This window comes from Diadema setosum, chromosome 7, assembly GCF_964275005.1.
Source record: "Diadema setosum chromosome 7, eeDiaSeto1, whole genome shotgun sequence".
NCBI lineage: Eukaryota > Metazoa > Echinodermata > Echinoidea > Diadematoida > Diadematidae > Diadema > Diadema setosum.
The window spans coordinates 37,902,820-37,929,001 of NC_092691.1; the positions used below are offsets into that span (position 1 = coordinate 37,902,820).

The window sequence follows — 26,182 nt, forward strand, 5'->3', positions numbered from 1 at the left end:
CACCATGCTCACTGATGGAGAAGGCCCATTTCATGAACCTGGTCTTTTGATATATTATGAATTTGCTCTACCCAAATCATCAATTTGATGATCACAACGAACGTTTTATTTTTTTTTTTCACTTTCATTACAATCTCTATTGTTGTCACCAGCTTCATCATCCGATTCCCTTTTAAAGTTTGATGGTAGATTGTTAAATCTTAACTGATATGGAAATTGCTTAATTGAATTATGACAGCATACTTAGGACTACTTGTCAAGTGCTTATAGACAGCATTTTGATAAGTCAAACTTAATATGTGTAATCATCACGTTTAGAAAAAAAGTAATCATGCAGCCAAAATACTTCTGAAGTCATTGTGAATTCAAAGCCACTCAAACGAAGCGAGGCGACCTTTCTCAAATGTCTGCCTCGATCCACGCCCTACAGCCAGTGAAGAAAAAGGCAAATGATAATTCATCAACATAAATCGACCAGCATCGAATAAATCTGACATGAAAATTAACCAGTGGAAGTTTATGACTAGTCTTCGTCACCAGACTTTTGCAACGTCAAACGGCTAGGAACCCCGGAATAGACCTGGATTTTTGAGCATGTCTATCGATCAATTTGAGCTAGACGGTTAATTTCTTCAGGAGGTTAGCGTTGATTGTTTATCCACGATGGCCTCCGTTATCTATTTCATCGCATCGGTGGCGTCGTCACTGCGGGTAAGCGCGGCGGAGCTACATCGCATTCAGACTGTTCAAAAGGTAGGCAAACATCCGTCTCTTTCGTGGCGTGTGCTTTGAGGCAGCTGCATTCGAGGAGGCATTCGAGGAGGGCGGCCTTTTTATAGTGTCATAATTACCAGAACCCCAGTAAAAGGAACGGACTTTAATCTATTACAGTACCTTCACAATCCAACATCGCCCACCGTGAAATATCAGTCTGATTGTTGACTATGGTGTAGGCAAAGTTCATTTTTCAAAGTGTGCAGGCACTATTAATGATTAGCAAAGTTTGAATCGTCGCAAAGATTGCTTCACTGAAATTCGATTTACCAAGCAAATGACAGTTCTCTCACTGAAAGGGTGTAAAGGGGACAATACCCTTTAAACCTTCTACCTTTGTAGTATATCACGCCCTGTCACTCCATGCAATGATATAGCCTGCTTAACCGTGAATAATGAATACTTAATCGACCCCCTGTCTTCCCCTGCGATCTGGCTATAACTCAATCACCACACTTCATTATTCCTATACTCTATCCTACCAAATCTTGTGACAGATAAACTGACGTCCTGGAGCAGAGATGAGGAAATCTAGATAATTACCAATAATTTATCCTCAATTCATTTATGTGGATTGTTCTATATTCGTCAAGATATAGCTTGCAGGGGTTGCATTTCGTCATAATCAACTTTTTTTCTGTTTTATTGTTCTTTTTTTTTTTTAACGAAGTTGACTCTGTCATTATAGTAGTGTTATTTGAACTGTGAATTTCATACTGATCTTCCCCATCCCATGAGATACTATAGTCAGGGGCGGATCCAGGAATGCAGTAAAGGGGAGGCGCCTTTACAAAATTAAAGGGGGGGGGGGGGGAGCTCCCCACCCCCATTTTTTCTTTTCCCTGTTGTTTTAACAAGAAATAAAAAAAGGGGGGCGGTGCGCCCCCGCCTGGATCCGCCACTGTTAGTGTCTGTTTCCATGCCACAACCCCAATTCATAAAGCCATAGCAAAATGTTGCAATACAGCAAAGGTACTACAGCTTGTATATCAATATCATTAAAGCGTTAAACCACAGGGCCAAGAAACACTCTGTACACGGAATGCACGATGTACTGCTGATTTGTAATTGGACCATGTACATCAAAAAAAAAAAAAAAAAAAAAAAAAGAAAATAAATAAAAATCACTGAAAGATCGTTATGAATGTATCACCTCTTTTCATTTATTCAAAGTGTGTGTGCAGTGAGGTGCAGAGGGGCGGGAAGTTCGTCTAATGATCACATTTTCGCTCAGAAGTGGGTAAAGTATACTCGTACTAAGGCTGTTCTGTTATTCACTTAATATGACACGCTTTTATAACATGTATAATCCCACTTTCAACAGCCCTGGTTCATGAAGCTCCGAGTAGACATGGTAGACACGCCACGTCATTTGTTTACCTCGCTTGACGATGTATAGAGTATGTATATGCGTACCATTAAGAGACGTGCCATGAAGGACTTTTTTATCCAGTGGCATTTCAGCTCTCTGTGTCACCGTTCAGTAGACGTAGACATGGCGTACAAGTTTCCGCCCATTGCTTCTGAGACACAACTTGGCAGCATACTTACCTGGTACTTACTTCAAGGCAATGATCTCAAGTGAAGTTTTAAGGGCTAGGCCTGTAACTATAACTTCCGGTTAACCTATCCATGAGAAAAAATATTCATGAAATGTTTGACCATTGAGTAGCTCCATCAAAATATCGAGTGAAGTTGGGATCCAAGCAAACAAAAACTTTAACCTTTCTTTTAGCAATGGCACAGTGCCAACTTCAAGCTCTCCGCTTAGATGAAAAAGAACCCCCCCCCCAAAAAAAAAAGAAAAGAAAAAAGAAAAAAAGAATTCAGTATTGTGCAGGATGATGAAAATTTGATCGTGATCGAATTTCAGGTACGACACTTTCTTATTGAATTGTACAGACCCACGAATTTTAGCAAAGCAGTTCTCGAACAGTTGATATAAATATGCAAATGAGTGAGCTTGTGATATCATCACCTCACAATTTTTCATTTATCATGTACAAAGAATTAGATTTTCTGCGATTAACATAGTGCAAAATGTTATGTTACTCCATCTGAATAACTTCAAGATAACGATCAGGGAGACATGTTAGCATTTCAGACAGGCCTAATTGCGTTTTAAGCGAAAATGAGATAAAATAAAATAAAATAAAACTAAACGAAATAAAACAAAAAAGCAAAACAAAACAAAGCAACTTAAAAACGCAAAAATGTACAAACTGTATGGTAAGTTGTGAGGCGATGACATCATCAACTTACTATTTGCATATTCATGACTGTTCAAGAACTGTTTTCGTGAAAAAGAACATAACTTCATGATTTCATAACGTACCTAATCTTTATCCGATTTTTATCACATTTTCACTGTCGTATACTCGTAAAATTTCACTTTTTCTTTTCAGACCAACTTTTTACTCATCTGGAGTTCTCCTTAACAAGCAATAGTCATGCGTTAATCACTGATATTCACAGAATAATATATTCACAGAATAATATATTCACTATTTAGGGAAAACCTTTCCTTCAAAGTATACCCCTTTAAAGGAAGTATGTTGCAACGGCATGGCGTGATCCGGCGTAAAATAATGGCATGTCGAGATCCATAACGAGGCAATCTACGGAGGCATTCTACAACACTGAAAACGTCTTAATATGAATTGTTGAGTAAGACAGAGCCCCCACAATAAGATAATGTTTCGTTGCCCTCATACGGAGTTTAGGTAAACAGCAGGGTAAGCTTTCACTCATACATCTTATACACTTCATCTGTTTTGAGTGTCCCTGGTCTGACTGTGTAGGAGCAGCAAGTGATACTGTCAAAGTTTAAAAAAATAATTCCATGACATGTAGCACCTGGATCTGAGTTGTCCGTCGTCCCTGTCTGAGGTAGCCATCAATCGCCGTACGGAACGCTCAAGAATCACCATGTCCAAAGTGCTTTTCCGTATACATGAGTGATTTTCTTTCGGTATAACTGTGTGCGTTGGCTGACCAATTCTGATGTTGTCTGTAAACAAGTACATTCATGACAAAACACACACACACACACACACACACACACACACACACACACACACACACACACACACACACACACACACACACACAAATAGATCAACCATACCCAAGCCTGGGAAAATAAATTCAGATTTCTAACGGTCAGACATCCTTGTACAGAATATACATCTTTCTTATATAGATTGTAAAACTGTCGAAATTCATATCAACAGTAAGTATCATTTCAATGTTCAAATGCAATTTGATCTCAAATTCTATGTCATTCGCATTCAGTTATTGATGTGTTCGTCTAAAACTATATAGGCCTACTGGAGGCTCAAATGTTTTCATATATAAAGTACAATGTCCTTAAGGTTTGTATCGATAGTTTCTTTATTGTCGTTACAATTAACTTGTGGCTGTTTTTGTTCGTTTGTTATTGTTTTTTTGTAGCCAAAATGTTCTTGTCGGGGGTATTCAGTAAACAAGTCAATTTTCAACGTTTGCAATGCTGAGTGCACTTGCGTAATTTAAAGGGTAACTAAGAACTGGTAAACAACAAAACAAAGAGATATGAACGGGCACAGGAATTTACTGAAATGGTGATCAGATTAATGTTCACTTACAACGCATTTTCCTCGTTTTCTAAGTAAGGTACTCCCTTTAATGCCCAATTGCTAACCGATGCCTTTAATACTCCGATCTGAGCGAAATGGAGTATAGGTATCTAATTTTTGTTCCAAAAATACACTAAGACATTCTTTCAAATTCTATTTTGAAACAAAGTTTGTTCGACATTGGGCCTAACCCGAACTCCGGTGACTCTAGAATTGAAATTCCTTCCTCGCTCTTATTCTGACACACATTCACTTTTACCTTCTATGTTGCTCTCCCCTCCCCCCCCCCCCCCTCTCTCTCCCTCTCTCTCTATTTTTTTTTTTTTGGGGGGGGGGGGTTGGGGTAGTGATTGAGCAGAATTGTGTCACGAATGTGATTGATGGGATTTGTTGAAACACACTTTGTTGAAAAACAAAATGTCTATTTTTTAACCCTACCCAACAGCTATATTATGCAGCTGATAATGATTAAAGCATGATGGTGGTATAAAATGATATGGTGCTGCAGGTTGATTTAGATAGTCGTCAACGTCACTTGTGACGAAAGGCTTTTAGGTTTTTCGATTAATCCATTCAGAAGCTTTTTTTGTTGTTCATCGCCCATGACGAAGTATTGTCATGGAATACAATGTTCTATACTATTGTACTGTTTTGGTTACATGAGGGCCTACCACCGTATCACTTGTCGGTGGTTTCCATATCATCAGGTTGTACCCCCCCCCCCATCATCTTCACTCAACTGCCAATACGAATGAATACCCAGCCGTTCAAATAGTAACAACAACAACAACCACAGAACATTGCATTCAATTAGTCACACTAGCAGTCATGCATCATCAAGTCATCAGTAACCCATCAGTAAATTGTGATAATCAATCAATCGAATTTTGAATTGGGTTATAGCACCTATAGGGTGACTGCTGTTTGACCCTTTGGAGCCAGAACCTTCCCCTATAAACGGCGTCAGGACATGTTCAGAACAAACTTTCAATGACATGTTTAAAGCGTCGACTCGGTAGTTATAGGAAACAGACAAACGTGATAAAACAGATGGGGGAAATATAAATATTTCATATGGCGTTACGGAAACAATTCAACTTCGCAAAGTCACCTTTTAAGCAGAACAATTTAAGAACATAATAAAAATCACCAAATTTGAGAAAAATCACTACATTCTAAAATGCGAGATTTCGCTGCAAATATTGTATGATAATTATATGACCATTGAATCTCTTGTTATCATCGTTATTTTGCAGACTAAATGTAAATAAAGAAAAGGAATAACCATGCAGCTTTCAAGACGCCATATCGATTATCTTTGTTATTTGATTTTGATATACATTACATTTATATAATATGTATATATATATATATATATATATATATATATATATTTATTTATATATGTGTGTGTGTGTGTGTGTGTGTGAGTTTGTGTGCAATTATAAATCTGGGAAACCCACCTCCCTTTTACGCTTATGTACTTAAATTCAATGGCTATCTTTGGTCAATAATTGAAGAATTCTTGGGATATTTATCTGAATTAATTTGACAAAATCGCGGTGTGTAATGCTTCATTGAGCACAGAGATGAAAAAATTATATGTAAATTAAATTTTGGGGGCTTTGATCGTGCCAATGGAAATTAATTTGGTGTTAAGTTATTGATTATTTATGACGTCCTAAAGTCATGTGATAATTCACGGTAAAGTCTCTCTTGTCTTCTCTTGTCTTTTTTCTTTCAAAAGTTTCCTTAATAGAAATAAAAAGTGCTGTTAAACAAACAAAAGGAAAGTCATTTTCTACTTGCTTTTGGTATTGGCTGTGGTGAGATAATGGCGTTTGTTTTTCATTTTGTGTCGATGAACGTGACAGTAATGATAGTTGTTTGAAATGTAGGTTGACCATTATGTGATAATCATGTCAATGTAACGCATATTGGGTAATATCTGCATTCACATAGTGTTACATATTAACATTTCTTCTTAAACGCAGCAAATGTCATAAACCTTATGAATTTAATTCGTTTAAAATTTCATTAAAGGGAAGGTAAACCCAAAGAGCAATGTGGATTGAGTGAAAGCAGCAACATCAGTAGAACGCATCAGTGAAAGTTTGAGGAAAATCGGACAGTCGATGCAAAAGTTATGATTTTTTAAAGTTTTGGTGTTGGAACCGCTGGATGAGGAGACTACTAGAGGTTATGACGTATGAGAGGACAACAATATAAAGAAAATATAACGGAAATTCAACAAAAATTCATTTTTGTAGCATTATGAAAGAGAACTTGACTGACCTCTTTCAGAAAGCAGGGGGAATAATTGCTACCCTTAACATATGTCATACAGTAGTATGAAGTTGACGGAATTTGTCATTTTCATGAAAAATGGATTTTTGTAGAATTTTCTTTATATTTTCTTTGTATTGTTGTCCACTCATACGTCATAACTTCTAGTAGTCTCCTCATCCAGCGGTTCCAACACCCAAACTGTAAAAATTCATAACTTTTGCATAGATTGTCCGATTTTCTTCAAACTTTCACTGATGCGTTCTACTAATGTTGCTGCTTTCACTCAATCCACATTGCTTTTAGGGTTTATCTTCCCTTTAAGAATAATCCGTCTCACACGAAACCAACACTGTTCGTAATTATAAAGAACACAACCCTTTTTCTTTGTTTGAATTTCATGATTTTCATCAGTAAATGAAAAGGGGATGCTTATAAGATATACAAGAAAAAAAAAAACCGCACTGACTCTATAGCAAGTAAAACTGATAACTGATGTGAAATAATCAATATGCAAGCCCTGCTTAAAAAGCCTTTGAATGAAAATGTGCGGTAAATTTAACTAGATAAAATTTCTATTTGACTTCTGTGTGGTAATTCAGTCATGAAAGGGCTGACATCACGTCAAACATCTGCTTGCTAACTGTAAGGACATTCAATTATTATACAAATTCTTAATTAGAGAGGACATCGATGTTTAACTAATAAAATTAAGCACTTATTGCAGTAATCATTTTGTGTTCATGCTACTGTGAGTTACTGCGTGAAATCGGGTCACAAAGAAGCAGAAATTTAACACCAAAATGTAGATCTAATGGCAATTTCAAACCTTTACAATTTTTTAACTTGTTCAATTTGCTCATCTCTTGTGCTAACTGAAGCATAACACAATGAAAATTTTATAAAACTGAAATCAAAATGATTTTGAAACATAAACAGAAGAGCAATTGAATTTTAGTTCAGTAGGGTAAAAAGGGGGTAAGACTGTCACTGTACGTTTGTTTGTGCATAATGCTGTATGCCTTTATGAAATACAAATAATGGAATGACGGAGAGAGTTGGTTGGTATATAGCAGAAATATGAAAACGTCCGTGTCTTAAAATGTTCTTTGAAAAGTCTTGTCCTCATGTTAGTTGATTAATGCCACCCCGATATGAAGACACCATGGTACAGATTTATTATGACGTCATCTAACCGTCTAACTGACCCCATCTCATCGAGGTCCATTCAAGGCATGCTGCGAAGATGCTGCTTAGAGAGAGGAGGGAGGGGGTAATGATACATGTCATCGTATGGTCATCCTCCCCTCTCCCGCCATCCCGCCCCACCCATTCTGTTACCCATCCACGACCTTTTGTCGGTCCCCATCCTCCTACTTCTCTCCTTCGAGTCATCCTTCTTGATCTAGATGTAGAGTTCAGCTTGTTTTGCATTTTCCTTCGCAACAATGTCCCCGTCTATCTCAGCAGGCGTGAGTATGTTGGAGAAAATTAAGGACATTTTGCTTGGGCGGCTGTCAGATTTCCGATTTCAGACTAGTCCCTTCCAAATAAGGCAGGTCGGGAGCCCGGGCCAAGTGTCATGCACGACATCCGCGAGCATACACGACGTCGCACAGCTCCGGGATAACAGCTACATCTCTCGCCGCCTATTCCTTAACCACACGAACTCCGAGGACCCGCACGTCATCCTCTAAATACCACATCCAGAATTCCGCTTTGTAAACCGTCGTGTGATTGGTTGAGAGTGCGTCACGTGGTCTTTCCACCCTTCCCAGTTAAGGTTTTTCGACAAACTTCTTCCTACTTTTCAGGGTTTATGAGCGCGCGCTCCCTATGCTGCTACGTGCGCACGAACTGTCCGTCTGTTGCGCTGCGAGTCTAAAAAATAAAACTGAGTAATTCTGACTGTATACTGAAAGGCATCTTACAGGGAGTCTGCCTCACTTGGCCGGTTAGCCCTCTCCACATTCCCACCGAGCGAAAAGGTCTGTTCCCTGGCTCTTTCAAGCTTGGATCGGACGTTGTAACTTCGCAGTCTTTGGACGTGCTCCTGTTTGCTTGCTCTTTTCGTTTCTTGCGTCAGACGTGGTAACACCCCATCCAACACTATGGATACCATCAAGAAGAAGATGTTGGCTCTCAAGTCCGAGAAGGAAGTAGCCTTGGATGCCAAGGAGGTAGCGGAGAATGAGTTGAGAGCCAGCAAAGAGCGCGAGGAGCAGGTAAGATGTTTCCAATTTTACCAAATACTGCATCATGAAAAAAAAAAAATGATGCTTATCATTTTGGAGAGACCTCAGAAACATACCAATAGTCAAGCGCATTCATTATTACAGTCCTAGGAATGACATTGTAAAAGCAAGATCCAGTGGCGTATCGAAAGTGTACATCATTATCATTATGGGTTTTTTTTTAATGTAATGCGCACATGCGCACAGTAGCATGTTGTCATATCTTGTAAACGAATGGACTGAAGTTGAAACGTCTTTGAATTTCGGGCACATATTATTATTATCTTTTTTTTTTATTGACATACCTAATGCAGTGTCATCGTTTGATCGACGGATTTGTCGAAGCTTATATACATGGGATAAATATCCATATTGGGGAAATGAATACTAAACTTGAAAGAATTGCGTTTGGTTGCCCATCAATCCAACCAATGATTGCACTTACTCGACGACGATTAAACAACAACGACAAAATGATAGGGACTATATCTGGATCTCCTTACTTATAATGGTCTTTTTGCTTTATTGCTGATAATAACATTTAAATGGTATGATAAACTCGTTTATATGTCTCTAACTTGAATATCTCACATCCAATAAATGTTCATGTGGGTGGCTCATCGGAGATGGGTTTTACTGAACAGTTTATGCGTGCCAGTACGTGGCGGCCATCAACCTCTGAACGACGAAAAGACAGAGGACAGGCTGATGAAGAAAAAAAAAAAAGAAAAGAAGAAGAACAGAACCTCACATCGGTGGCTCACAGCGTAACTACTGGCAACTGTTCGGTTGACGTATTTCTACCGTCTGTACTGCACACAGTACCTAATCTCGGGGAATTTATCGGTGGAAGCTGTGTAACTAGCTCTCAAACTGGATCTAAGCAGTGATTTTGCACAGTCGTCTGGTACGTCACGAGTATGGGAGCAACAGCAGAGGGTGACATTGAATCACCAGTACTCAGTCATGAACCTGAGCTCAAAATGGCCACCGCCTTTACCTCGGTGCCCCTGGACGATATATCAACAGCACAGAGGTGGCGAACTCTGCAAGAAGCGGAAATCAAAACGACTGGACGCTTATAATCTCACAATCTGAGGAGACTACTTTTACGCATGCAATACTTTCGAGTTTAGATAGCGGTATTTCGCGTCGCTCATCCTCTTGTTTGCTTTTCGGAGAAGCGTCATTAATTTATTTCTTTGGCAAGTTTTATCAAGACTAGCTTTTTTTAATTGTCTATTCCGTATATCTCCTGTCGAAATAAAGCGCGATGGCCGAAGAAACTCTCATACCACACATTTCCAACTTTCAGCACGATAACTCGGACGGGGTGGCAACACATACACAGCGACCCCTACAGGAGGACAGTGCACAAGCGCCGTCCGTCACGCTCGCACTGATCGACGTGTACTGCGCATGGTCAGCTCCGCTTTCGCATTCCACACGTGCATTCCACATTCCTTGCCCTTTTAACACCATCGGTCTACGGTTCCATACTGCAGTGTATGTACAGCAGCCTCTGCCTCGTATAGACTATCGAGTGTACTGAGTTGTATGTTAACAATTTATCAGTCTTGGTATACAAAAACTTATAAAATACACAGAAAATAGGAAGGACAATGCATGGGATTGTCCTTGTAGAAATCATAACTTTGACCACAGGCGGGCAGCACATTAATAGTTGCAACAGCTACACAGATAGTACAGTACAGTCAATCATATCCAATGATTCACTGTCTGCTGATGACGTCACTCATCTCTCTCTCTCTCTCTCATCTTTAGATTCTGGCATCTCTCTGCAGCTGATGTACTTTTTTTTTTTCAGTCATCTGATGTCCACACCTTAATATAATCGTACACTAGATTACCATTTATCAAGCACAGACATGCATGGAAATAATCATAGAAGTATCCATCCAAATAGTAAGGTGATCATATATTTTCGAAAATCTAAAGCTGTTGTCCTCAGCCCGTTCCATACTGAATTCTGAAATTCCCATAGACTTAATACACAGGCCAGCAGGTTCCCGTACTGAACGGGTTAACTTTCAAACCTCATCTTTAGGTGCTTATCAATAGATGTTAACATGATAATAAAGTGAATGAAAAGAACTTTGCTTTGGGGACAGCACCCGGCGTTGAGGTGCTCGCGTTGAGGTGTTCGTTGTCAAAAAGTTTACAACGACATTTATCTGACAGGAAACGGAGGAAAAATGCCGAAGAATGCCGATTTCTCTCCGACAAAGGGCCATATTATTTTTCCTTCTTCGTGGAGGTATGCCGATATTTTTCCGACGGGAAAAGAAAAAACCCACCCACAAATACATATTTCTCTTTTCTTCCTATCAAAATGATTGCCTTGGCACCTTGATTTTGCCAGTTTTCTCTCCCCCCCCCCATTTTTTCTCCTACCCTCGAGAACTGTCTTCAGACATGCCATTCCTGCTCTGACGTCTTTTTCTTCTACATTCCACCGAAGTTCGATATCCCCTGAAGTTTTTAAGCATTCCTTTTTTTTTTTTTTTGGTCTTGCTCCTGAGGTCGATCCGCTGCGAATGAAATTCCTGTTTCCACAAGTTCTTGCCCCATCGCACTCGATATGTGGTATTGTGTTGTTATAATCTCACATTTTTTTTTTCTTGCCGATGCATGTCACGTCTGTCTGTGATCCGGTGGGATTTATAAAGCAGACGAGTGGCTGAAAGGAAAGGAAATCTGAAGATGAAATGACATTTAATTATGGCGAACCAAGTGATATGATTACATTCCGTCGCGACTTGAGAGCCAGACCACCAACTGTACCACAGTGCCCCTCCTTCCGGCTGGCGAGGTTGTCACGTCTGTCCCTATTTAGTCTCTTCAACCTGCAATGTTCATAGCATCATCTGGCATTAATCATTTTCTTGCAAAATCACTTTGTAAACCTCAATAAATATGTCGTGTTTTGCCTCACTGTAACATATTCTTCTTCCGCTTCATAAAAAATCGATCCAAAACGCAAAGGTTGAGAGGAAGAAACCCACAAAGTCTACGATACAGAAGGCCAAGACAATGACTCCTTAGTGATGCAAGACACTTCATATTTCATTTCAGCAACTTTCCAAAACTTACATGAAGCAATGCAATGCAACAACAACACTTGATCGGACCAAGTTTGTTACTCCATTGTTTTGAGAATCAATATGTGCTGTTTATTCAAATGATTGTCTTTTATCAAGCCCGTGACTTACACATGATTTTCTATATTACTTCCTTATATCTTAGACTTTCTTTTCGGGCAAGAAAAATTACTATTTGGGCAAGTGTTTTGCAGCAAATTTGACAATCTGCTTGCCCGACCGGGCACGGTGGTTTAAAAAACAGTTATGTAGCACCCTGCATTATAAGTGACCATTGCTAGAGAGATATGCTGTATTGTTATTAGGATTTACGCGATGACTGCATCTGTCACTCAATACATTTTCGCGGCCTAAAAGCTTACATTCTTGACACCATTATTCGAATTCCCATGGCAGCAGAATTAATCCCAATCATTCCAACCACATTTTCGAACTTTCAAGGAACCAGACGACCGATCTGTCACGCATAAAGTCACTTTTATGGTTACGAAGTGTCGGTAGCTTTCACTTTCCTTCCCAATCAAAACAGCTCATTAGTTGTCAGAATTAGATAACGACTCTACGCATTCTACATAGTTGTCGTAAGGCTGCTTGAATCGCGAGACCATTGAAAACCACAGGGAGGTTGGATATTTTGTTACCTTGACAATGGTCTGTATAATAGTACTCGCGCAGGGTCAGCTCTCGAAGACTTACTCCTGTGATAGAAATCAGAATAGATGTTCCACTATCTTTCAAAAAGTTATATCATGGATGGAACAAAGGAAAAAAAGGAGGACATTTAGGCCTAATTTTCAAGTCAATGTCAAAAGAATATTTTTTTTTCTGTTGAAAGAGTCACAACATATTTTGAGCAGTGGTGAGCTTAAAAGGCCAAAATTCACGAAATTTGGTTGATTAGGATATAATCTTTGTGTATTGACGGAAGGAAATGATCCTGAACCAGATATTGCAACAATAGAGCTTTGCAGAAGATTATCCGAAGAAGGCGTTCTAATGGTCTGTTTGCTTGTCTGTTTGTCTGTCTGTCTGTCTGTATGCATGTTTGTTTCCATATACTTTTGGTATACTTTGAATATTTCCCCCTTGGGAAAGGGGAATACCGCCCCCTTCTTTATTCCTCTCTAACATAATACCATGTATCATAATTACATTAAATGGCCACAGCAAGAGCGCAGTATGCTCAAAATGAGGCAAAACAATTATCATCACCCTGCATGACGTAACAGTATGAACCTATGTTATCAGATCTATCATCGCAACGTTGACAGCACATCAGAAGGAATCGCAGACAAGCACACGCATCACTTACTATCATAATCCTCACACAACAATGATGAGGTCTGCATCTAAAACATTGCCAATCGCATGCATGTATAATTCATCATGCCGTCACGGAGGATTTCCGCGGGAAAGTGGGACTGAAATGAGATTGCATCCAACACATTTTGAGGAAAACAGGATGAAAGCTGAGACCATCTGCCCATATAATTTCAACATTTATCTGCAAGATTTACTGCAAATACTGCCGACTTATCGCCAAAACCCGATGAAATCCAGATTATAGCCGGAGATCTAACTGTATATCCGCCATGTGCATGGTGTCTGCACGTAACCCTGGTCTATTGAGAGCCAAGTGCATGATTAATGATTACTGCCTTAGCCAAAACAATCTTCAAATTTTGGGTATATGAACTTTAAATCCCAGAAAAAAGATCCCGTTATAAAAGAAATGACAGATAAGAAAAAAAAAAAGTATCATTGCCAAGAGCGAGAGAAAAAAAATCAGACGCCTCAACCATCCATGAGTCTCGGTATACATTCTGAAAACATTCCATTATGAAAAGTCATCCTTTGCGGTCCAACAAACAAACAAACAAACAAACAAACAAACAAACAAGCAGAAAAACCCGCGTGGTACACTTTGAAATCAAGGTCAGGATTTCTATACGTCAGAATGAGATGGTGGAATTAAACAGAGAGCAAAACAAATAATGCATTATGTATGTGTTTCTCTCGCTTTCCCTCACTCTTTCCGTATTCAACAAGTATGATAATTATCGTTTATAAGTAGCAAATTAACACTGTCCATAGAAAATCATCTCAATTATTGTTGTCTGTGGTCACAACAGAAATGTACACTCTCTTCTTATTTGTTAGCAAGCTACTTCAACAGTTTCCATTTTGCACGTAATGTTGAATCTTACTGCTGTTATAAGGTAATAATACACCTTCATGATCTATTTTTTGGAGTTCCATTCAAGATTAATTTTGTCTTGAGTAAACTTCGTTAATTTTCATTTTATTTTGTTGTTACATTCAGAAGTCATTTGGTGGTTGGCAGTCTGGATTTGTTGACCGAGTGCTATTTTTCCTCCTGTTTAGTGAACCATCAAGTTTTATTTTTTGTTTGTAGTCAAATATTTTAGAAAAATCCACAACTTTAATAACCATGAAGATGACTGTGATGTACTCACAACGCAAACTCTTTAAGCTGCGCCTGCGCATTGCGATTTTATACGAGCTTGACGGAACCCAAGTGGCTGTGTGAACGTGTGCTCTTTCCGCCCTCCAATAGTCGTCGTATTTCTCATATTTTGGTGATATAGTCAAAGTTAAGAAATATCAGAAGGTTACGAGTGTTTTGATCCCGCCTCAAACGGTACAAAGGGGAAATTCCCTTAAAAGATGTTTAGCGGAAAAAAAAAACGAGATCTGAACCAGTAATTAACAATGTAAGACTTGAATTTCCATGATACTATAGAAGTAACTGTTGTTTGAACGACATCATATTGACTTCTTTTTCCTTTTCCCAATTTTCGTTCTACACAAACAGCTGGGCGACACCATCAAGGAGAGGGATGACCGAATCAAGCAGCTCGAACTCGAGCTCGACACGGCCACCGACAAGCTGACGGAGACCAAGTCTGCGCTCGATGAAGCAACCAAGGCACAGAGCGTGGTGAGTACTCTCTCCACTGTCTTTTAGGGGTCTATATAGGGCAATTACCCCCTGGACAATTACCCCAGACCCTTCCCTTAACCCTTAAAGGGACTGTACAGTACTGGTTGAGACCTAATTTCAGGTTTCTAACATTTTTAGGTGAGATAATAAGAAATCTCATACGAAATATGAAAGAGCATGCAATTCTATGAGGAATTCAACATTTATTTGATAAAAATTGGTTTTGAAATGGCTGAGATATCCAAAAAGAGCGATTCTAATAAAGTGTGGGACCCACACTTTGGAACGATCGCTTTGTTTTATTTTGTTTTTGGATGTTTCAGTAATTCCAAACCCAATTTTCATCAAATAAACTTTGAAATGCTCTTAAAATGGTATGCTCTGTGCTATATCATAAGTGTTTTCTGGTATCTTGCAAAACTTTAAAAGCCCAAATTCTCATCTCAACCGAAACTGTACTATCCCTTTAACCCTGAGCCTGATCCTGAACCTAATCTTAAACCCTAAACCAAACTCTATCCCTAAACCTAACCCTAACTCTAATCTTTAATCTAACCCTTTAACTAACCAGTATTTAATTAGCCGTTGTCCTTGGGGATAATAACCTGTATACGATCTCAGAATTCTCGCGCGACCACGTAGAGTCTCAAAATCATAGTGATATCATTGTTGTTTACATTCCCTGCCTGCTGGTTGTGGTATGGTTGAACTTGAAGAAGCAATGTGTTGTTTAAGAACATTTTAGGCTCAAAAGAATGGATGTTTGTGTATTTTGTATGTGTAATGGAAGCGTGCATTTGCGTGTGAAAGTGCGTGTACGTTTGTGTTGTTACTGTTTGTAATTTTGTATAGAGCTGGAATGGAGGAGAAGAGTCCATAATGAAAGGTATAGTGAACAAAGATGCGTTTTCCTACAAAGGACACCTGTGCAATACCTGCGAACTAGTTTTTTTTTTCTTATTTAATTCTTGCGTTAGACTTTAATTTCTTGTTTTTTGTTTTTATTTCCTTATTTCTTTCAATTTTAGTTTTCCCCCTTTTTTAAAGGGGGTGTTGCGCGATTTTCTATACTATACTCAACTTGGTTACACATGTGAGAAGGACCAAGGTGCGCATTGCAGATCTCAAACATATCACCACAAAGGCCATCCCCTGGTTGTTGTTGTTGGGATTTTTTTCTGCCACTGTCTGCTGTACAAGTTAATCACATGCTGATCGATGCGGAACAGTCGCTGCTATTATAGCATGTTCCGTGTCCAAAAATCGACGTTAGCGGTGTTACTGAATTTTGTTTTAATTCGCCTCCCTGTTGGGGTGATTCCTTTCATTTTAGTCATCTATTGTCACTATTAGATCAACAAGGGTAACAAAGCACGAAGGTTGTCATGTAATAATGAGCGCATTGTGACCCATTAAAATCGGAAATGTCACCTGTCATTGTTAGCGATGACATCCGGTTGTGCATGCGTTTGTGGTCACGGACTGAACACCCTTTTTCGTTCTGTTGCGGTTCACTTGCGGCAGATAAGGAATTTACCCGCAGAAAGACTTGTAGTACACTTAATAGTATACACTAAATGTCACTATGATGTCGAATAACAAATGCCTGATTCATTTCAAATTCACATTTCCCATTCCTTGAAATGAAATAGCTGTCCGGTGACTTATTTTTCATGGGCCGTCTGTATATCTGTCTCAGTCTGTCTCGGTCGCCCTCTAAAGCATGTCATTCAGTCCATCTTTCTCAGAGCTGTTTTCTTTATAATAATACAAATAGATTGAGAAATATAGATATAAAATGATATATGCATACACACACACACACACTTATGATTAAAACAGAAAGATAGAAGTTTCATACAACTTTAGTAAAGACATGATAAAAATGTGGAATTTTCTAAGTTTTGTATGTTTTTGCCTATTAGTAATATCGGCCCCTACCACATTAAGACCAGTGCAGTTTCAGTAATTCAATTCAATTCAATTCAATTCAATTCAATTCAATTCAGTTCAATTCAATTCAATTCAATTCAATTCAATTCAATTCAATTCAATTCAATTCAATTATTTTCTTATTTTTATCATATTTTTTTTTAATGCAAATTAGACGAGATGGTGCGATGTCGTCACACCTTGCCAGTCCCCTACTGTTGTATACATGCTTAAATAAGTATCAAGTCACTGGTGAATGGTTATGATGTTCTGAGTCACGACAGGTCATGGCCTGTTTTTCAAAGTGCCTGGTTAGACATATTACAATGTATTTTGTCTTTTGATGAATATTATACTGTTGATGTCGAGTAATAAGTATCCCAGAAGGAGAAACAAAAGTTTCTGGTGAGTGATTAGCAAGAAGATGTCAAGCTATTAGTTAACACAACACAACACAACACAACACAACACAACACAACACAACACAACACAACACAACACAACACAACACAACACAACACAACACAACACAACACAACACAACACAACACAACACATCTCAACACAACACAACACAACACAACACATCACAACACAACACAACACAACATAACATAACACAACACAACACAACACAACACAACACAACGCAATACAACAAAATGCAACACAACACAATGATAATGATAATATATCGTCTAAAAATAGAAAAGGATAAGGAAATCAATTTCTAGAAAAAAAGTTTGATAATCCATGCAAACTGGAACTTCTTTCGAGAAAATAATTTCGTTATTTTCGATGTCTAGATGATCAATTATTGTCGTCATTGTTGTAGTCAGTATCATTATCGTAATCAATTTCATTGTCATTACTTCTGTGAAAAGATTCGTTTTCGCGTCTATATAGGGTCTGAACATTGATGATCTATAATCATATAACACTGGATGTATATATCTTTTATTCTCTGCTTGCTAACTTACTGTGGTTGAGACTGAAAAAGGTCATGCATAGTATGTTCCTCGAAGCAATATCATGTTGTTAAAAGTATTTATCGTTCAAATTTAAAAATGGATACGTCATCTATGGAATTAAGGCTGAGTGGTTTGTACTTATATTGCATTTACTACCTGAAGACAATACACCATGATGTTGACCAATTACTATAGTAGTATGTGAGTTACGATAATGGACTCGCAATTGAAATGCTACCTCAGCTACGGCTTGCTCGTCTTTTCATTTCACGTGATGGAACAAGGTAATGATAGCTGTTGGTTGTTTTGATGACTTATTCATGAGTTCAGACAAACAGTGGACTCGTGATGACCCAAGACAATCCAAGCCGAGGATTCACCTTACAATTATTTCCTGTAAATAATGGGATTGTAAGCACCGTTCCGCTTGGATACCCTCCTAAGACGTCGGGTTAGGACGCACAACGTCTCCGGACCCTCTGAACTGGGACAGCAACCGATACCTGCACCGATTATCGTTCAGCCAGCTCGGCACACCCAGATCCTACGTCACACCGCCGTATATGGAATGACATGCCTGGAATGTCAGGCTGTGCGCTCGAGTGAGTGCACTCCCTCCGCCGAACAGTGACACGCGCGGGATGACTTTCGACGATAGTTCTCTTGTGTTCATGACTTCTACCACTTCTACATGTGCTGGATTCAAGCCTTCCTGTAGGCGTACGGATTAACGACCACAGATAATTGCAACGGTGTCTTCAATTCATCTCTGGATTATCTTTGTGTCAAGTGGAAACGTGACAGTCACGATGAGTTCCTTACAGCATCGATACCTCGGTAACCACTTGAACTCTCCGTGCGCGCTCTCAGATCTCTTTGGCATTTTGACATAGATATTTTGTGGCTCTTCGCCATTAAATGCTTTGCGCGTACGTGCACACACACGCACGCACGCACCCTCATGCTGTGATAGGCCGCGCAACATAAGCAAAAGTGCATCATTATTTGCAGACGGACAGCTTTCACGTTTATGCTTATTTGACATTCCAATGAGGCACACTCATTCGATAGTCTTACTTTGTTGCTCCATGATCTTCTTTAGACCTTTCAGAGTGTTGTGAAATAACCTCCATAGGCGTAAATCATGCATCGTTATTTCGTTCATTCTTCATTAACATCTACAAGATTTATGTAATTGTCATCCAAGGCGCCCACCTATTTCAGAAACTTACTGTATACGATGATTTCCTAGCTGGACGTGATAATTAGAAACAGATTGTACTATACACCATAATTATTTATTGAATGTTCATGTGCATCATTTAAAGAATATATACATATATATATATATGTATATATATATATATATATATATATATACACACACATATATATATAATATATATATATATATATATATATATATATATATATATATATATATATATATATATATGTGTGTGTGTGTTATATGTATATTGGCCTTGTCAGTCTGTTCCTTTCCGAACACAGGTACACACACTTTTTTTTTTTAAAGAGGCATTCCAGACGATTTTCATATAATTTCACATCATGTAGTACATAAATCGACAGATCCGTGTATAGATATTTTGGAATATTGTCCTTGAGCAGACAAACCAATACTCTGAAAATCGTAAACGCAGTAAAAACAGAGTCGATGACATATGGTAGCCTCACATACATTGTTTCAGCAATGTATAGCAGTGTAATTCCATTTCAATACCATTTGCTTGACAAGTTCACCTGTGTATAGAATCTATGCATGTCAACTTCTTTTGTTCTGCTTCCTTAAGCCCCAACTCATGCATTCTTATGGTGAGGCTGCCATGTCATCATCCTTGTTCATTGTAAATTTGGAAAACATTCTTATTCCTCATCCCAATCACTATATATTCTGGAACTCTGTACTCAGCATAACTAATTCATAGTTGTTTAAACCTAAAAGTCTGAAAATCATCCGGAGGTCTCCTTCAAGTTAAACACACACGAAAAAAAAGAGAAAGAAAGAGAGGAAGCATTAACTCAATACAATAATGTAATACAAGCTACAAAGCTACTAGCCAGTTATGATGGAAAATGACTATCATACACTGGCGTAATTTCCTACTTGAATGGATGCAAAGGATCTTATCAGCAGGTTGATATATCTTTCCATCAAAATTGTCCGAAAATGAAATGGCAAAGCAACTTTGTTTTATATCGCCTTCTAATAAAAAAAAAAAATACCCACTTCAATAGACACATTGAAGGGCAGCGATTAATTTTGCAACACCCTTTCCACTAATACTCTGCAAGTGCATGCAGTAATGTTACTGTATCTTAATTACAGCCAAAATGAAATTCTTACACATCTACACGTGCATTGATGTCCCCATTTTTTTTCTCTCTTCATACGCACACACGGGGCACGTACGTACAAGTACAACCATGCACACCTAACGCATTATCGTATTTCCTCCATTCTCCTTGCATTTTATTTAGTTGTAAATCGTGCGTCGTGACTTGATTCATTCTTCTTTAACATCTACAAGATCTTTGTCGTCCAAAAGGAGCGTCTATCTCAGAAAAAATCATAATACTCCTGCTGGAATTGCTATCAAGTAATAAAATATACACCATAAATAATTGCATGTCCAATGTGCATTGTTTGAAATCTATCAAAAATTGTTTTAGTTTAAACTCTTTCCATTAATACTCTTTTTAATTGTAATTAGTAATTAATGTACGGCCAAAAGGAAAATCTTACACGTCTATAGGGGCCTACAAGTGCCTAGAATATGCCCCTTTTTATCTTTCCACGCATACATGCTGCACGTACAAGTACACCCAATCATACTTTACGATCAGTGCCTGCATAATGCATTATATTCGTATTTCTTCCATTTGTCTTGCATTCTTCAAATCCCAGTGGCAAAGTTTTGGAAACCAACATTCATTTCCAAAGAAACGGGCAGTATTTTGTTCAGAATGTATTCAATTTGGTAACTTTTTATTACTTGGTCATGTAAACATAAAATTATAACGAATTATTATCAAAACTTGCCAAAGAATGTGTGCTATGCACATACAGAAAAACAGGCTTGTGGGATTCCTGTATACACATCCCGGATACACATCTGTAATAAGCTTTGATTTTATCATCATTGTCTGAAAGATATAACATAAATGTCATGGTTGAATTTCTATAGCGATGTCTTGTGCAAACCATATATTTTGCACTCATGTTTTCGTGTGTGTACACGAATATGAAGACAATGAACGCCTCAAAGTTTGTAGTAACTTATATGCAATCATTTCTCAAAGTTGAGCTCCAGCTTTGTGTATCTTACAAGCAAACGAGCAGACAAAAAATTATATATATTTTTTTTTAATGAGATAGGGCATAATTACGATCGGCAGAGAAATTATTATGAGGCAGCAACATGTCAGAAAGATAAGACATGTTTTAAATTATGCATTTCCTATAGAAATAGAAAATGACGGGGGAAACTAAATTAAGGCAAAATGTCTTGTCGTTGATTTTAATTTCTTACGCGAACCGCATCATAGACACAATGAAGTAAACACAGCCATTATTGACATGGCACAGATTGAAATTGAAAAAAAAAAAGCACGATACAAAATTGATAACGATTAGCAAAATTCCGAAATCGTCTAATACTGAGCAACTCGAAACTTGCGTTCCGATCACGTGGCTGTGACGTCACTTGCATCATATCACCATGACATTTCTTTTGATTATATTTAAATGATAATATTTCAGAGACCAATGAGAGAGTACTGGATATAATTTGAGCAGAGTCGAAAAGAAAATGTCTTGCAATTTAAAATTTTGGGAAAATATGTTATTTGAAGCCTCAAGTGAATGAGTTGTCGTCTTCAAATGACACGGTAAACAAATTCAAAATTGTTGTCAAATGCGCAAAGTAAACAACATGCTATTTTTATGACCTGATGCAAAATGTAAACTTTGATACTTTCCATAAGGTCTAGCTTTCCCAAAGTTTTTCTCATCAAATGACTTTGAGTACGTCATTACTTCGTTCATTTTCCAGAAAAATTTGAACTTTTTATCTAATATTGCCAAACTGTATTCTGTTACGCTTGTCGTTTATAGACGTTTTATTGAATGATAACCGCAAAGTAATGGGAGATAAGATGTCAACAAATCGAAGACGAACAAGTGTTCCCAATGACTAATGATTATGATAATATACACCATAAGGAATATCTGTTCAAAATGAGTGCTTGGGAGTCTCACAGGAATTCTCAGTGTGTGCCAGGCCATGGGTATGATGTTGGCGATCTCCCGTAGGGAGTAATTAGTAAAGACGTAACAGCACAAAACAAAGAGGACGGAAGAGGGCACACTTCTCTCTGTCTTGGGTATGAACTTCATATCGCTCCGATACTCCATGGTCATTTGAAATCTGAAATCTAATGAATTGTATGAAACTTCATAAAATAAATGTAGGTTAAACATACTTTAATGCTTTGAAATCATTTGTTTAGGCAGCAGAAAATCTCCAAGAAGAGCCTGAAATTAAATGTCTAAGCACTTCAAGACAGGTATCGATCAAGGAATCGATTATTATCGAGTAACGAGCCCCTACAGTCTCTGTGCGTGTGTGTGTAGATTGCGTGCGTGCGCGATGCGGGATGCGAAGCGCTTTTGACCCTGCGAATTGAGAAGTGTGCATACTACAAGTGGTTTCCGAAATTACGCTGAAAGAACGTAATTCGGATATATTTTCTAGGAGAAGGAAGAGAATCGCTGCAGATCGAAATGGATCAGATAAGGAAGAAGGTGTCCGCCCTTAGGATCTCGTTGGACGAGGCTACGGAACTCAAATTGTCATTAGAAAAGAAGCTTACTGAGGAACGAGAACGATCCGAAGCGGTAGGTATAGTGAAGCCATACACCGCATAAATTTGGCGTACAACACACATGCAAGTGTCTTGTGTGTGGGATGGGCCAAGCGCCAACGCCTGCACTGCGTACCGTATACCGGTAGTCGGTTCGTGTGATAGTGGAAATGAATGCTAGTACATCTGTGTAGTATGCGTGCATGTGTGTTTGATGGACTACAAATGATGAGATGTAGCATAGCAATTGCCCGTGGCCGTGTTCACCAGCTGTAACCCAACCTTATAAAGTTGAGGAAACGATGATGACATATTAGAGAACATTTGTGTTGAACGAAGTTTCATTGGGAACTCGAGATCCACCCATTGCTGGTCATAAAGTGAAACTAGAAAATAGTTAGAACATGAGATGAACATGATGAATGCATGGTCTGCTGAAGGCAAGCAAGTGCAAGCACCAGACAGAGCCCAAGGGAAGGTGTAACTTGTTTAATGCTACCATTTAGACCGTCTACAGGTGTAACCGTTAGGCCTATAACTAAATGATCGGGAGAGGTGATATGATTGTAGGCAATTCCTGCCCTTGTTCTCATCTCACTAACTGCCTAACTCGCTGGATCACAGATCACAGTTGCATTGACAAATTCTTGCTAGGAAGTACCCCTGTGGCTTTTTTTGTAGAAGTGCTAGATCTAAGTTAACTAAAGATGTTTGAATGTTGCATTGTTGGAGATTAATTGTGACTTCTTCAAAAATAAATCATTAACAGACAAATGCAATACATGTTGCCCATCTGTTGTTACATCTCATTAGAATATACTAGCAGCCAGAAACTTCAACAAAGTTGAATTATGAATAAATAGACACTATGTTAAAACTCAGTCTAACCAATATAGATCTAACGTGAGGTTCTAGTCTATTTATGTAGCCAAAAGTGTAACAACCCATTTTTGGAAATAGGGGTCTATAGACTGTCTAGAAAATTATTTTATGTCATTTGCTCTAACAGTTGTAGACCTTTATTTACTGTGAAAATTAGTGAGCATTATGAAATAATGTAATGGCAGGCCAGCCAAATGAGTGTAGGCCTAGAATAGTTATCAATTAAGGTATACCATAGTTAACTTAGCCTAGCAGGTAAATTGGCCACTTGTAATGAGGGCGCTAGTGGCCGAGTTTACCTGCTAGGCCGACTTAACCCTTAGATACTGCACATACCTTCGTTAGTACAATTGAATAGGAGTAACATTAGAATTCAGAGCCAGAAGCTTGCAAATTGCATATAATGTTGGTCATGACATGCTCTAAAAACAAATTTGATGCAGATGTTGCAATACTGGTAAACCATCACAGTGTCTTGATTGCAAGTCATCTAGGTTCTATATTAGCACTGTTAATCCTAATTTGTTCAAGCATAACAGATTTCACAAGGATCCTGTATTTCTACTTTTCTTTGTAGGCTTGCTTGGTGTAAAGTAAGAGGTATTTTGAACTGTCAAACATGGCAGACGAGACAAAGAATATTTTGTCTACTGGTTAGTGGATTGAGGTACTGTATTAAGCTGTTATTTTTGCGAGGGTTTAATTTTCGTGAATTTCGCGAATCGCAGTTGGATGGCGAATTTAACACGTGAAAATGTCTCCTTATGCTTGGGCAATAGTGCATTTATATTAGCATCGGCATAAGTTTGCGAAAACAACATCTCGCGAAAATATCTATGACCTCATTCGCGAAAATATATGTACGCAAAAATAACAGCGTATACAGTAACTTATTCCATGATAGTATCCAAAAAAGGTCGTATCATCTGAAGTTAGTAATTGCAATTGTGAGTTACCATGTTATATGTATAAATCACATGTTATCAAGTTTGTAATGAATGTCAATTCCTGTAATCATTATTTTGATGCCTTTAGGGGCTGCATGGTATGGTACTATTATCAAATCTGCTACGCAAAATGTGCATGCCTGTTCCTAATTTCATTGTCTAATGTAAGGCTATCCACAGACTCCTCAGAAATTTATTTAGGAAGTTTCCAATGAATCGGTACCTAAACACGAGATTAGACCATGCATTATATAAAACCAGGTTCATGGATATTCTCATTAAAAAGTTAAAAATATTGATCAGCTTTGTAATTTTAGCACATGTGATCAGTATTGTACAGTAGTGCATAGGGGATCAAAGAGAAGATAACTCTGTGGTAGTTTTTCATACTACATAAAAGTGAAAGCGTACGGTACTTTCATAACATCCACTTTTGCCAACCTTACAATTCTGTACATACTGTGTACAAGCTATATTATGTACCTTGCTCACAAACAGTTTGTGCTGTGAAGATGATTGCACTGTACAATATTTGATATACCTGTAAAGGTATTCATAGCCTAATTTGTCTGGAATATTTTCCCTGTTTTTAGTATTACGCAGACCTTTGTGTAATGATTGTTATGTTTAAAATTTTGTTAATCTTTTATTTCATTTTGTTAATATTGTTATTTTTTTTTTTTTTATAGTACCATCTGCATAGTCTCTCATACTAGTATGTGAGATCCCTGCTGGTGGAAATTACATTAATTTCAAGCACACTACATGAATTTGTACTGTAATTACACATATTGACAGTTTTCTGCCAACGCCAGTATTGACACAGGCGTGTTCTGCTGCAGGAAATAGGAGGTGTGTTTGTCCTCCTAAGTTGCTTCAAATTTCCCTAAATGACCTTTGCCCCCGAACGACAGCAGCAGTCTGATGCACTGATCAAGAGACAGGATTGCAAAATATATCAAGTGTACTTCAGTGATATGTGTTCCAAGGTGTCAATGCAACAGAGCAGCTAACTGTTCTGGTTTATTTTATATTGAGTCTTGCTTATGAAAATGAGAAAAATGCTTATGAAAATGAGAAAAATGCTGAAACTAGAAGTGCGATTTTAGCTTGCCAGATACAGTGTACAATATGCAGTAATCAAATTTTTAAACTAAAATATGTTCATTACAGTAGTCCCTTGTTTAAACCAAAATATTTCATTTGCCAAAGTATTGTTCTAATTTCTTCGTTTTTATTGTGTATGTATTGTACAATGTTAACATACATGTAGCATTCTGTCTGGTATTATCGTGTCTGCTTTTGCACTACAAAATTGGCAGTGGTCATGCATGAGCCTTTGTGGGCCATGGTAATGGTACAATTGTAATTGTTTTGAAGATATACTGGTACTATAGTCTAAATCTGTCCAGTAGGTTGTACGTTTCTTTGAAGAGTGATGATTGTATTAAAAAGTTGATGACTGCAGTCTAGCGTTTGATGGAGTCTTGTTTTTTGTTATATAATTGTCATAATTGTCGGGAAGGATGTCTACAGTAGTGACAGAGAAAGCTCTGTGCACAAGG

General features: G+C 38.1%; 1 protein-coding gene across 4 annotated transcripts in view; it reads left to right on the plus strand.

Annotated features, from left to right (window-relative positions):
* Positions 1 to 8,597: 8,597 nt before the first annotated feature.
* LOC140231322 (tropomyosin-like) overlaps positions 8,598 to 26,182 on the plus strand; it is a 54,362-nt gene continuing 36,777 nt past the window's right edge. For 3 of the 4 annotated variants that reach the window (XM_072311473.1, XM_072311471.1, XM_072311472.1), the window contains exons 1-2: positions 8,598 to 8,902; positions 14,870 to 14,995. In XM_072311473.1, the coding sequence (XP_072167574.1) occupies positions 8,789 to 8,902; positions 14,870 to 14,995 (240 nt within the window). In that variant the 5' untranslated portion in view covers positions 8,598 to 8,788. Of the gene's footprint in view, positions 8,903 to 14,869; positions 14,996 to 22,610; positions 22,823 to 26,182 lie in introns of those variants that run through there. The other variant, XM_072311474.1, reaches the window with a different exon arrangement.